Source organism: Typopeltis vanoorti, chromosome 3, assembly GCF_054136105.1.
Source record: "Typopeltis vanoorti isolate ZY-2024b chromosome 3, IOZ_Tvanoo_1.0, whole genome shotgun sequence".
Classification (NCBI taxonomy): domain Eukaryota; kingdom Metazoa; phylum Arthropoda; class Arachnida; order Uropygi; family Thelyphonidae; genus Typopeltis; species Typopeltis vanoorti.
In genome coordinates this window covers 81,572,725-81,588,564 of record NC_143551.1, presented here as the reverse complement: position 1 = coordinate 81,588,564, position 15,840 = coordinate 81,572,725, and the positions used below count along the sequence as shown (strand labels likewise).

The 15,840-nt window shown below is 34.8% G+C and overlaps 1 protein-coding gene across 4 annotated transcripts in view; it reads right to left on the bottom strand.

Annotated features, from left to right (window-relative positions):
- LOC150108319 (uncharacterized) overlaps nucleotides 1-15,840 on the bottom strand; it is a 337,096-nt gene that overhangs the window by 277,432 nt on the left and 43,824 nt on the right. For all 4 annotated transcript variants that reach the window (XM_090390692.1, XM_090390693.1, XM_090390695.1 and 1 more), the window contains exons 3-5: nucleotides 6,058-6,215; nucleotides 5,799-5,919; nucleotides 5,246-5,433 (exon numbers count right to left, since the gene is read on the bottom strand). In XM_090390692.1, coding sequence (XP_090246818.1) covers nucleotides 5,246-5,433; nucleotides 5,799-5,919; nucleotides 6,058-6,215 — 467 coding nt within the window. The remainder of the gene's footprint in view (nucleotides 1-5,245; nucleotides 5,434-5,798; nucleotides 5,920-6,057; nucleotides 6,216-15,840) is intronic.

Here is a 15,840-nt window from a genome sequence, read left to right as displayed (position 1 = left end):
TAGGAATGATTTGAGAAATTCGGAGATATATCTACAGTACATGTAGTTCAATTGATTATGACGTATTATTTGTCAACGTTTTTTTTTTCCTGCAACAATGAGTGATGCTATTATAAATATAGTCCGTGTACACTCTTAGCTCACCACAATTGAAACGATCCTGTCGACTTAATTCTGCATTTTCATTTTACTCGTGAGCAATAATTACTATCATTAGCTTACCTCCCGTATGTGTTGTTGTGCATGCCTATTTTGCAATAATATCAGCATAATCGAAATACTAATTTTATAAAAATTATTTTAGCTTTTATGCAGTTAGCAGGTACGTGGAATTATTATGCCCTACATGTTTCCATACATCTGCATTCTGAAGAGAGTTAACCATCCCATGTTGTTATTTCGCTTTGTTTGTTATAAATATAATACGTTTCTGTTTCCTTGTTAAATTGGATCTATTCTGATTTAGTGTCTAAATACTCCTTTAAACTAGCAACAATAATATGCTCCTACCCGATGTTTAAGTTAATCGAATTATGGATCTTAAAACCTACAATCGAAATTGATAAATCATAAATCGAATCAATTGTCAGTCAAATTAGAGACTCTAATCCATGTATAGTAAAGTAATATTTATCGAATGATTGTAAATTTCTTTAAAAAGAAAAAGAAAGAAAGAAAATTAAAACTAAAACAAGATCAATTTCTAAATTTGATGGTTATTGTTCCCCCGAAGAAACGTTTGCATTGTTATACGTTGTATTAGAGATACAATGTGAGAAATATTTTCACGTGAATGAGAAAAACAAATTCAATTACGTAACATATTTTTAACCTCACTTCATAATCACAAACTGCAACTCTGCCTTCTCTCCTAATACCGTTAAGATGTTTGTGTATGCAGTGTACAAATGGGACTAATAAAAAGAATTACTGTTTCTACACAAAATATCATATTGTTTTTTTTTTTATTTTATTCAACTTTAATAAAACAATTGGATTCTAGAACTGGACATTTCGGATCCAGAAATGTTAGGTGTAAGGAACTAGGTTTGCAATCTTAATTCAGAACCAAACTTTTTACATCAGTTATTCAAAAAGGATATCATAATCTGCCGCCATCTGTTGAGTCGTTAAAGCACTCAAACATGACCCAAATTTCGATATCTGTTTTCATCAAGGTGGAAAACAAAACAGAAATATTTACTGCTATTTTATAGACTAACTCATTTGACAAATTTAGAACAAAATATAAAAGAGAAAAAAAAATACTTAGTATCATTCTTCAGTGCTATAAAATGCTATCCCAACAATAAAATGTGGATCAGTTGAAACTTCTTAAATACCAGATGTCCGCTTTCACCATATTTGTTTAACCTCTGCCTGGAAGAAGTAATAAAAGAGTATATTCCAGAAAACATGGGAATAACTGTGAAAAACAAAATTTACATCATGTTAAATATGGAGATGTCCGTGCGGTTAGCTTAGCAGCTGTGCGCTTCGCAACCATATGCCTGGGGAAGGAGTATCCTAGGTTCAATTCTCGTCGGAGACGTGAGGAGCTGAAGGATTTCCTCAGCCATAGCCAATGGGCGTGGACAGTAGGGCCTTTTCCCCCAGTTTATCTGGAGTTTTTCATCCTGCAAAGCAGGCAAATCGGCCTTGAGAACTCAACATTACAGGATATAGGATACACCGGGGCATAGGGCTGACCACCTTATCCTGTAAACGGTTTGAGGTCCGATGATTAATAAACCCTCGACACCCCAAGGTAAAAGAGGGTAAAAAGAATATGAGATGATGAGGAAAATATGAAGATGACATGGTATTACTTACAAATAATAAAGAAAATTTAAAGTACATGATTGAAAATCTACATAAAATAGCAAAGATATGCAATGCAAATAAAGTTTGATAAAACCAACACAATGGCAACAGGCAGAAATGAAGACGAGCTGAACTTAGAAGTGGAGAGAAATAAACTGGAGCAGGTTAAAAAATTCAATTACTTGCCTGATTAATATGCCTGATTACTTAGGCATATTTATCAGACGAGCTAAATTATGAATAAACTATTAAACACAGAATAAACGTACAGTGATATACTATGACCAAATTTACATATTTATGGAAAAATACACATCTCTCCAAAGAAACCCAAAATCAATTCAATGGTGCTCTCCACAGTTCTTTATGGTGCAAACGCTTGGGTTATCAAACAGAAGGAAGAACAAAGATTGACTTGACTGGCTTTGAAAACAAGTGTTTGGAAAAAAAAAATAAATCATGGACTGAAATGAACACCAATCAGGAGATCAAAGAACAATTACACTACAAATTTCCATAATAACAAGAATCAGAGAAAAATAGTAATAGCGATATGGACATGTGTAGAGGATGCCTACTAACAGGTTTCCTCAAATTTTCCAAAAGAGAAGAGTGAAAAGAAAGAAATCACTGGGAAGACATAGAAAGAAATGGATAAAAAAAACAAAGATATAAGTAGTTTCAACTCTTACAGAAGTTTAAATTTGGTCATACATATAGAAGATTTTAGTAAAATATCTTGATGAAAATCATCATCTCCCTCATCCGCCTAGGGCGGGGTTGAGGATGCCATGAACAATGACCTTCAAGATAACCTCAACCCGCCTTATGAAGATGAGGGAGATGATGATTTTCATCAAAATATTTTACCAAAATCTATATATGTGAATGGATTTCTTCTAGCATAGAATGTGTTTGGAGTGGTACATCATTCAATTTCCTAGACTAATAAATCTTAAATTCTTTTGTAATCTGCTTCGGAGGTTTTTTTACGATAAAGGTTCAGAGCGTGACTTCAATTAAATTAAGGAATAACCCGGAGAACCTTCAAATAATGAAACAAATGCATAAAAAAACACATTTTTAAATCACTTTGATATACATACCTGCCTAGTTGTCAAAGTAGGTAGCATCTCTGCTGTCTAAACAGCAGACTGTCATTTCGATTCTCGCTATAATATAAATGTGTGCGACAGCCTAAGATATTCGACGATTTTCGTTGTCCGGTGTGAGATTATCACCTTGCTTATTAGAGGCACGAAACGACTTGAAAAGTATGATGTGTGGCGTCTAGAACCGGGTTTGCAGATTATCTGCTCGTTAGCCTCGCACAGTACTAACAAATGATAGATTTATAAACCATTTTGGGTGAGAGGCACATACAAAATATAAAAACCTTACCTATAAAAGCTTTCATGATTCCTTGATTTTGTAGCTTATTATAAAAATAAATATAATTTTAAATTACTCTTATTCTGAAAATTCACCTCAGAGACAACAGCCTCGTATATGCACACAAATTGTAGCACTTTTTGCTGTGTTCATGGAATTAGCAAAATTAATTCCACAGACAAAAACAGGCATTAAACTACGTGAAGTGCTATTCTGAAAGATATATGAAGAATTTGGAAATGATACCATATTATACATGGTATCATTTATAACCTATAAATATAACCTATACTGTATATAGCATAACATACATGGATAGACTAAGTATTTCTTCGTTGTTTATTAATTTTATATATTTTTGGTATTTTTATTTATTTTTACATATCCGGAAACTATGCAAAACTGACTTTTTCAAACCATTCCAGGCCTCCATTAATGGCAAACTCAATATTTTTTGCTTGCTGACTTAATTTTCTTCAAGAACAAAACAATGCGAGAAAGCACTGTTTTGTGCTTGAAGTGGTGAAAATTGTGTCTCTAACAGTATGAGATTCCGAATTTTTGAAAGATCCAAAATTAAAAATGTAGAATAAAATGGATGAAATGCGCAAACATCGTTTTTAGCTGCTTGTTTTCCTCCTGATTCATGCTCACTCGTAGACCCACACTTCACCGTATAGGTGTTCGAAACCAAAATCATACGGAATAAGTTAGTTAATCCTTATTCCAGTAATGTCTTATGTCTGTAGATGCGCGTGTGTTCATGGGGCCGGTTGGCCTGTTCCGAGGGACGAAATACTCGAGTTTCCGGGTTAAAAAAAAAAAACAAATCTCTATATGAGCGGCCAACTCAACCCTTAGTCAGAAGAGACTAGATAAAGGTTCCCACGTCTTGCATGGGAATCGAACCCAGGTCTTTCCAACCCAATGACTTTGTCTATACCAATTGAGCTACGGAGGATCTCACTGCTTGTTTTACTCACTTAAATTCGCGCTGCTTTAGAAATTAATGAAAATATCGAAATATTGGTAGACATTAAAGTAGATTAAGTTCATTTTCCAGATATGTAAATACGAACTACGTAAACCTACAGATTTCGAAAACAAAAGTCATTTAAGATTCACTCATACTAATATTTCAAAAGATAGAATTAACTGTATACGCTTATACTGCGATGCATAATGTTCTTTAAGAAAAATGGGAAGTCATTCTTTTTTCTTTCCGTTATTAATAATGAGTTTAATAGTAGTAAAGAAATAATATTTGAATTCACAAAGTCAAGCTACCAAATTCATAAGGAAAGTTTCTTGTATTGCACGTCCTTCTTTCCCTTTCCACAGTGAAAAAGATTATTTTCCAAGTTGTCTTTAACAAAAACCATATAAATTATAAAGAAAAAACAAGTGAGAATAATAAGTGTTTTGTTTCATAATTTGATGTGCTTAATTGCTCCTTGTTATCACTGCACTATGGCCGCAATGCTTTCTTAGCCTTAGAATAGGCATCCACAAAGCAAGTATGAGAATTTCTGGAATTATGGACAAATGCTGTTGGGGGTAAAGCAGGTTCCTTCAAATAATACACGGATGCATGCAAGTACATTTATTAAAATAATGGACTATTTACATTTATTGTGGAGCCAACTAAGGCAATGAGACGTGTGAATTATAAATCGAGTTTCAATTGATAATTCACAATTGATAATTATCAATTATCAGTTTGTCTCTTTTTTTTCTCTTTTTTTTTTTTACAAAAGGGACTAGATGGAGGAAAGAAAATCTTCCAGTTTCTTAATGAGATCGGATAATTAATATTCAGTGAAACTCTCTCATGTTTCTCGTGTCCTTTATGGAATTCGAACTAAATTGTTTTTACAACTGGAGCTGGGGGAACATTTCCTTTCGACTGCGTTGCATAGAGGGTAGTAAGAAAGGAAAGTAGGCATTCTAATAAAAAGAGTTGACAACACATTTAACAAAAAGTATTTATTTATATTTATTTTCTGATTATTGATTATATATAACTTACCAAACAACTGAGCCATATTCTCCGAAATATCCTGCTTATTTCTCGGCAGATTAGATACGATGCTGCCGGACGACGACTCCATCTGCTTTTGAATTACTGATAGAATGATTTCTTTGATTAGTCTTCTAAATTCAGAAGAGCACTTGTCGAGGGAAGAAGCTAAACACTCTTCATTTAAGGTATCCTTTCTGTATTAATCATGAAGGGAAAATTATTAAATGACAATGGATTATTTTGCATCTAATTCAGCTAACTGTGATATTTAAGAATGCATGAGACTCGCTAGCTATTTTACATTTATATAAAAAAAAGCCGGGTTTGAGTTTGAATGCTTTTCTTAAAGTATAACGAATTTATTAATACATTGAACTTTGGTGTATAGTGAATTTTTTATCGCCGTGATTATTAAACCAAATAATTATAATCATAATACACTGAACGTGATCTCACGTTCAGTGTATTATGATCGTACACAAATCTTACGATTTGCAGAACAATAACTCATAAGCTGTTATTTATAAATAGCACTATATAGAAAGAAAGCACACAATACCTTGAAAGGTCCTCATGTAGGTTTTCGAAATCAGCTCTTCTGTGCAAGCTTTCTAAACATAGTTCTATATGTTGTAGATTTAGACGAAGCAGACATTCGTGTTTGTTGAAGGGTTCTAATTCTGTAACATTATATATATATATAATTTACATTATATTTTACAAATATATTTACAAAATATCTACAAAATTGACAAGAACAAATTATTAAGTTCAGAAAAGAAAAATTAATTGCAAGTTGATTACTATACAGTCCTCACCTTTTTGATTTAATTGGTTTAATCTCAAGAATTTTTCCGACGCATTCTGCATTAGGGTGAATAGGAACATAGTGTTTTCCTTCAATACATTCCATGAGGTTCTAATACAATTTAACGGAGTGCTGTTATTTACACACGCAAGAGAAGCTTCTGATATACTGGAAAAAAAATAATTCAAGAATTTAATAGTTTTATGTATTTGAGGACAAAGCATTAAAAATTTTTTATTTATTTTAATATTTTTCATAGTAATATCTATCAAGAAACGTATAATAATAATAATTAAAAACTTATAAGCTAACGTGAATAGATGATCTCGGAACTTTTGTAGAGACTAAATACGACCTTATCAAGCTTAGAGTTCAAGGGCTTCTAATAAGCAAACGAATGGTCTCACAAAGGGCAACGAAAATTGTCGACTGCTTAAAACTTTCACAAATAGACGTCCCCCCAAACCACCCAGGCTAACTATTAATTATCAGACAACTGTATTGAAATTGTGATTCAGTAACCTTAATGTTGACGTTGTGTTTTTAGACTAGCAAAATTGTTCTGCATTATTATTATTATTACAAAATATTATATACAAAAGACTCCAACTTAGTTCAAAAAGAAGATCTCGACACACCAAAAATGAATGTGAACCATCATATAGATGTAATTACACCAGAATACATCAGTAATTGTACTTTCGAATCGCTTGATGCATGAAAACAACACACAGTACAAGCGAGAGGTCTCACAATCTTGCATATTAACATCAAAAGCAATCGAAAACACTGGTTATTGTTACAGGCTTATCTGAGGAATTACCCTGATATTATTGATATATTGATTATAACAGAAGTATCCATAACTAATGACGAAGCGACTGCTTTCCGAATTTCAGGCTTCCAACAACAACATATATCATGCCGACAAACAAAAAGGGGGGGGGGGGGGATATTAATATTTATCAATCAAAAAATTAATAGCAAAAGAAACGGCCTATCATTTTGAGCATGTTGAAATCCTTTGTCTCGAAATCACTAATACCACCAATAGACAACATTCTATAATACTAAATGCTATTTGTAGGCCACCAAACCTAAACATGTTAAACTTCTTGCACGAATTCAATTGCTGGCTTTCACGCCATAAAATATGCTCAACCGAATACCTAATTATAACTAGCGACAAACATAAATATTGCAAACGAAAACCAGAACAACACAGTACAATACCTAGACATGTTATCCATGTATAATCTAATACCAACAATAACATCATGTACTAGAGAAGAAATATTCGGAAATACTATCACTTCCTCCTGTCTAGATGATATAAACGTCGGAGCAGAACCAAACAGGTACCCTGAATCAGTCATAAAGTGCAAAGTAGCAGAACATTACTTCACCGCTCTAAACCTGCACACAAAGACAATATCCACTAACGCAATGTTCCACAGACAAAAACCGACAGAAAACAATAACAGACAAAGCAATAGTCAACCACAAAATAAGAAAAACAGACTGGGAACACCTGGCATCAGATATCTTATACAACAACATTAAACTCATACTGGAGGAAATATATAAGAAAGCTACAAAGAAAGTCAGAATTCGTTCTAAAACAACACAAAATCCTTGGATAACACAAAACATAATACTAGAAATACAAAGAAAGGACGCTTCATGGAAAGAATTAAAGCCAAAACCAAATTACACAGCTTTAAAAACTGAATATAAGATAATAAGGAATCGCCTTACAAAACAAATCAGAAATGCAAAAAGAAGCTACTACAGAGACGAACTACCCTCTGCACAAAACAACATGAAACAAACCTGGCATATGATCAATTAGATGCTAGATTGTGTTCCCAACACCACCGCCTCCGAACTCATAAAACACAGCTTCATGAAAGACGCAAAACCTATCCAACAACTAGCAAATGACTTTAATCAATACTTTGTAGACTCCATTCAAGAACTGCACATAAATATTCCCCCAATCACAAAACGTGACCTCCACTTGGACCACAATCAAAACAGACATTATGGTTCCCAACCATAAAAGAAGCAGAACTTCTCTCTGCAATACATCAAATCAAACCAAACAAAGGCCCAGGAACTGATGGTATAAACCTAAAGATATAAAGCAACAGCATGCAACTAGTGTAAGTCCCATCCTACTAAAATCAATAAAATATTTAAAACAGGACAGATATCAAGTATGCTAAAGACCGCCATAATCACACCCATATACACACATGGAAAAAGAAATTTAATCAGGAATTACAGACCCATAGCAACATTACCGTTTATCAATCAAATTATGGAGCGGATCATATTGAAGAAACTCATAGCATACACAGAGACCTTTCGTGTTATCCTTAAAACACAATATCGTTTTCAAAAAAATAAGGTAACAACATCTTTCTTCGAAGACTTTACAGATGTAATTATTACTGTCTTAGACAAAAATAAAATTGCCACGGTAGTCTTTTTTGATCTAACTAAAGCATTCGATACGCTCACACATCAAACCTTATTAGAAAAGCTGAGGCATTTTGAAATAGACGGGCCTCTGCACAGCTGGTTTACAAACTACCTTCAAAACAGAAAGCATATCACACGTATCAGGTCAACCCGAAGCAGAGAGCTACCAGTAACCTGTGGAGTACCACAGGGAGCTGTACTCTCCCCAACTCTATTCAACATTTACACGCACAATATTAATCAGCTACCTCTCAAAGGTAACATATTCTAATATGGAGACGATACAGCTATAATATCCATCCATAATAACGCAAGCATAGCCCAAACAAATATGCAACATGATATAAATCTGATCATAGACTGGCTTTCGAAAAACTCCATACACCTAAACTCAGAAAACACAAAATTAATGATATTCAGAAATCCACTGACTCGACCAGTTCATGACAAATATATAACCATCCAACATCCACTTTCCAACATAAAAAACACACCGAACAGCAAAACCACTACAATCACTCAGGTTGAAAAACAATACGATACCTTGGAATTTACTTCGATGCAGATATGTACTGGAATAGCCACATAAACCATCTACACAACAAACTCCGAACAATAAGTGGCAAACTCTACAGGTTAAAACGCATAGTTCCCACACGCCTAAAAACACTAATATACAAAGCACTATGCCAAAATATACTAACGCTATAACAACGTATGCTTTCTGTGCATCCAACAAATTAAATAGATTAATGTCGCTACAGTACAAAATGATAAAACTGATATTTTGGGAACAAAGAGAAAATAACGACGTTATATACGCTGCAATGTCAGAACACAAAATACTGACAGCAAAACATTTATGTCACTATGCAGCTTTGCTAAAACATTATTTCGATACCAAGTACAGGACAGTCAGAAATACTTACCTATAACAAGACCTCAGACAACTAATTATATCACATATAAATATAATAATCGCTACGGAAAGGCCACGCGAAACTTCTCTATCCCAGACCTGAAAAACAAATTACCTTTTGAATACAGAAACCTACCTTACAAACTACAATAGCCTGAAAAGAGCTCTAAGGACTTACTATGAACAAGAAACACGCACCCAAAATACATATAAACTTAATGAAACACAATATATTCGTTGAGGCTTCAGTTAGTGTGTGTATGTGGGGGTGGGTAGGTGCGTGCGTGCGAATTTCTCAATCATAGATTTCGTAGCTTCCCAACACAGCAAAAAAAAACAATAAATAATAACCAACTGGTGTCATCCTCAGATAAGCCTACATATAAGCTTCGAGGATGAAAGCAGAGAAATTACTTCTCATCTAAGATGTATCAGGTGAACCAAATGCATGTAACGTACGTATCACATCTAAACCAATGTACGTAATGTTTACATATGTATTATATTACTATTACTATTATTACGGGCAACTCCAGGGAGTCATTAGACTCATCGAGGGAGGCCCCAAATGATATTCATCACAACTATTTGATATTCATACAGTATCTATCATACCTCGCCTTAAATTCATTCACTGTCACAGCATCCACCACAGACTCAGGGAGCGCATTCCACTCATTCACTACTCTAAAAGTAAAGAACCCAGCTCTAACACCTTTACTAACCACACTTTTGCCCAGTTTCCATGGATGTCCCCTAGTCCTCCCACAACCAGCCCTGTTCTCAAAAATATCTTCTGAATTCATTTTATAGAAACCCTTCAGTAATTTGAATGTCTCAATCATATCTCCCCTCTTCCGCTTATCAACCATTTTTGCAACCCACAAATCCTCAACCTGTTCTCATACGGTTCATTCCACAGACCTGCTATCATCTTGGTCACTCTCCGCTGGATCCTCTCCACCTCCTCCCCATCAAGAAGAAACCTAGGTGACCAAATCTGAGCACAGTAGTCCAGATGGGGTCTTATCAAGCTCGATACAGAGGAACAATAACCTGCTTGTCTCTGCTTGTCAACGTATTCTTCAGCAACCAAGTGATTTGATGAGCTTATTTGGCCACTTTTGCAATGTGTCCCCTAAATTTCAATTCCTTATCCACCAACACTCCTAAATCAATCTAGTGCTTCATCAATTTCCTAGAGCACGGATCCACCAATGCAGTAAACTGCGTCCAATCTTTTCACCCCAAAATGCATAACCTTACATTTTGCCACATTAAATTGACATCCATTCTCCTTAGCCCAGACCTCCAATCTATCCAAATCATCCTGCAAAATTTTGACGTCATCTGCATTCACTATTGCCCTACCCAACTTCGCATCATCCGCAAACAAATGAACTGTTCCTCTCAGATCCTTTCCTGTATCATTTATTAACAAATTAAACAGCAGTGGTCCAAGAACAGATCCTTGTGGCACACCACTAGTCACAGGCCATCTTGTGGACTCTACTCCTGAGTAAACCACTCTCTGATATCTCTCCGTCAACCACCCTCCTATCCATCTCACCAACCCTATGTCCATTCCCATATGCTGCAATTTACTGATTAGAATTCCCTGTGGTATCCTGTCAAAGGCCTTAGCAAGGTCCGGTAGAATCACTGTAAACCCATTACCCTTATCCAGTTCAGCCGTCACTGTGTTATAATACGTGAGCAAGTTACTGAGGCATGACCTACCCTTTACAAAACCATGCTGTCCCCGATACAGTATCCCATTTTCTTCTACTCAATCTTGTATTTTCCTCTTGACTATTTTCTCTAAGACCTTGATAATGATTCCTGTTATGCTGATTGGCCGGTAATTTTCAACAGCAGCCTTGGAACCACCTTTGTGCAGTGGAACTATTTTCCCGTCTTTCCACACCCTTGGGACTGACTCAGTCCTGAGGCTCAAATTAAACAAAATAGTCAAGGGCACTGACAATTCTTTGGCCGTTTCACTTACGACACGAGCTGGTATACCATCCAATCCCACAGATGTATTGACATTGAGGTTCTGTAATAGACTAGTTACCTCTACTTCATTCATCACAATTCCAGTATAAGCTGTTGGTTCTTCCATTCCTGCAAAGTCACCACCTGGATGATATACTCTTGCAAAGTGCTCGCTCAGTAATTCCACAAAATCGACTGATTCGGTTACCTCCCTACCTTCAGCATTTTTTAAGATCATTCTACCATGAGCATTTTTCCTTTTACTTGCAACATATTGAAAAAACTGTTTGGGATTCTCTTTAGCCTGCATGGGCAATTTCCTTTCGTAATCTGCTTTTGCTTTTCTTACCACCCTTGTTACCATCCTGGCCTGAGCTTTATACTGTTCCTGCGCCTGATGGTCATCCTTCTCCTTAAATTCCCTCCACAATTGTTTCTTTTTTTGCAGCTCAAGCTTAATAGTGTTATTCATCCATTTAACCCCTACCTGATTTATTATTCGGACTCTTGGTATACAGTCAACCATTGCCTCCTGCAAACAGTTCTTAACCACCTCCCATGCACTATCAACATCCAGCCCTTGCAGTTTTACATGCCATGGCATTCAGCCAAGCACACACCTAAGCTTGTCATACTTACCAGCCCGGTAATTCCACATGTACCCTGTCTTAATTGTAAATTCGACTCCTTTAGCCACCTCCCAAGTCATGACCTTATGGTCACTCTCACCAATTGGTGGCAACATGGTCGTGTTCGTTACAGCCACATTCTCGGTTGCAATTACTAGGTCCAGCACTCTCTGCCCCCTGGTATTTTCCAATACATGTTGCCGTAGATAGTTGTCCCTTAATAACCGCATAAAATCCAATTCCTTCCTCCCATGTGCCCTCTCCTCTTTCCAGTCAATGTTACCATAATTGAAATCACCCATAATAATTACCCTCCTTCCACTCATTTCTTCTATTTGCTTATGCATACTATCCCCACCATCCACTCCATCACCCGGTCTATAGCAGCACCCAATTGTATATTTTGTTCTGCTAGATTCTATCTCACACCAAACAGCCTCAAATGTGCTTTTTTCTCCATCATGCAGTTCAACTTCTATACTCCTTGGCTGAAGCTCATCAGCTATCATCAATAACACTCCTCCCCTAATTATATGTAACCAAATGTAAGTAATGTATCATATGTAATCAAATGTAAGGTGTGTAATAAGTGTAACAAATGTATGCAATGTAATAAAAAATATTTAAAAAAATGTAAATCTTGAGTTTACACTGTATGTTTGTGAGAATTAGGAAATATAATATTTTGATTGCATATGTGTAAATATTGTAGTATAATCACACCTTTTCAAACTTGAAAAAAAAAATAGTAAACTATAACATGTAATATTATACAACTTATGTAACTCTGAACAATATAATTGTAAATTATTACTGTGATTGTTACTTTAAAAAAAACTATGTTATCATCATTACTATTTAAATTTCATTATATAGTATAATCTCATTATACTATTATATCATAATCTCATTATATGCTGAACCTTGTAAAATATACTGATATATTTTACTGAATTGATGATCATAGTACATATGTAAATATTTGAAAGAACAATAAAAAATTATTATTATTATAAAAAAAATTTAAAAAATGATGACGATTACAGTCGGGGTATACAAATAAAGCACGGTGTTCCTCAAGGTGCCATATTATCACCCACCCTATTCAACATATACATTAACAATGTTCATAATGGCCATAAGAAGTCAAATATTTCAGTAGGCAGATGACACCGCACTACTAGCAATCCACACAAAAATCAACAGGGCTCTCTGCAAAGCTCAGGAAGATCTAAATGAAATCAAACATACTTCCACTAAAACGCAATTCTAATCAACGGCACCAAAACATAGATGTTGATAATACACAACAAAAGAATAATACGCCCCGCACTACTATCGATACACTGTCACACATACCGCTGCATTAACAACAAAAATACCTACCAATGTTCCGAAATCAAACCTGTAATACATGCAAAATACCACGGTCTGTATATAGATTCCCACCTTAAATGGACAAAACATATAGAATACCTACACACCAAACTCCGGATCATCGCAGCAAAACTCTTCCAAGTTAAAGACATTATTCCATCCAACATACAAAAACTCCTATATCACGGTATCTGCGAATCCTACTCAGATACGGAATAACAGTCGATGCAAATACATCAAACAACCACCTAACAAAATTAGAAACATTACAGAGGAAAATCGTGTCAACATTGATCTGGACAACTTACACGCAACAACCACTATCCGACAAGCACATGGCGATACACAGAATTCTGAGCATCAAAAGCATGAAACACTACATGACATTAACAAGGAATTACTGCAATATCACCTATCGAAACAACAGAGACACATATCGTATAACACGACCTACAACAACTCTACATCCCTACACCCTTCAAAAACTCATACGATTCTTTTGTGGGATGACATCAGATACCCACGCAACTCAACAACCTACCAAGAAAGTTAAAACATATAGATAACTACAGAACATTAAAACACGAACTCTGGAAATTATACCAACAAAGTTAATATACAATTAACACTAATATATACATCACAAATCACTAGCGTCCAATGCCTACATCCCATGCATAAACAGTAACAATAACATAAATAGCGAAGGCTAAATCTCACTCTTTGTAAACGCTAACCAAGCTTCGAAATAGGTGGGATTACATGCCTCACTCATCTACACGTAATCCTTATAATCAAAGAATGCAGATTATGTAACAAAACAGTCAGTAAATTACATAACAATAAAGAAGATACTGAAGATTATGTGATAATATCATTAATATAATTTTACTATGTAAAATGAAAAAATAATGTAAGAAATTATTCTTCTTATTAAAAAATTATGTAAATAACGGGTGTACATTGTATGTTTGTGAGAATTAGAAAATATAATATTTGAATTGCATAGTCGTAAATACTGTTCTATATTGGTAGAGCCTCTGCTTCTATTGGTTCGCAAAAAGTTAAGCAGGTTTGAACGCAGTTAGTAGTTAGAAGGGGTTAAATCGTTCGATGGTGTTGACACATTATCCCTCGATGAGTCTTTGGACTCCCTGGAGGTGTCACATTTTTTTAATTTTTTTTTATTGATTGCTAAAATATTTATACATACAATAAACATCTTGTGTGACATTGCAACCTATAATTTTACAGAGTTCAGCACTAAGTGCTGCAATTCCTACACTGGATTTCAATTAAAATTTTTAATAATACTTTTTTGCCTTTATATTATGTATTTACAACATATGTTCTTCTAATATTAACAATGAAGATTAAACAGAATTTTTTTAATAATGTTTTATTTTTTTATTTATTTATATTTTTTTTAAGTTTGAGAAAGAGTGATTATACATACAAATTTCTGCATTTGCTTATAAGGATTACTTGTAGATGAGTAAGGCAAGTTAATCCCACCTACTTCGAAGCTTCGGTTAGCTTTTATGAAGAGAGTGGGATTTAGCCTTCGCTATTTGTGTTGTTGCTACTGTTTATGTATGGGATGTAGGCATTGGATGCTAGTGATGTGTATATTAGTGTTAATGGTTTCTTAACTTTGTTGGTATATTTCCCAGAGTTCGTTTTTTAATGTCCTGTAGTTATCTACGTGTTTTAACTTTCTTGGTAGGTTGTTGAGTTGCGTGGGTATCTGATGTGATCTCACAAAAGAACCGTATGAGTTGTTGAAGGGTGTAGGGATGTAGAGAGTTGTTGCATGTCGTGTTATACGATATGTGTCTGTTGTTTCGATAGGTGATGTTGAAGTAATTCCTTGTTAATATCATGTAGTGTTTCAGGTTTTTATTTTAATATCAAATTTTAATGCTGACATTTTTGAGATGACTGGTAGTGTAGCTATTGGTCTGTAGTTCTGAGTATCGTTTCTTTTGCCGTGTTTGTATATTGGCGTAAGTACTGCAGTTTTTACTGTGGAATAATGCCTGTGTTGAATATTATGTTGACGAGTTTCAAAAGTATTGGATTTATTTGTTCAAAGTGTGTTATAAGGTCTGTGAGTCTTATTTTGTCTATTCCTGGAGTGGTCTTTGGTTTTAGTTGTAGGATTGCTTCTTTCAGTTCCTGTTTTGTTATGGGTGGAAAATACATCGTTTGTTGTTGACTTTGTGTTGGTAGTTTTTGGTTAATCGTTGGTAGTTTGTCTTTTTTGAGTTGTGTGATGTTGTTTTTGAAAGCATGGTTGAGAGCTGCTAGTTCCTCTTGGTTTGTGTCCTGACCGAAGCTTTTTGCAATAAAATCTTGTGCCGAAGTTTTCTTTTTTTACTAA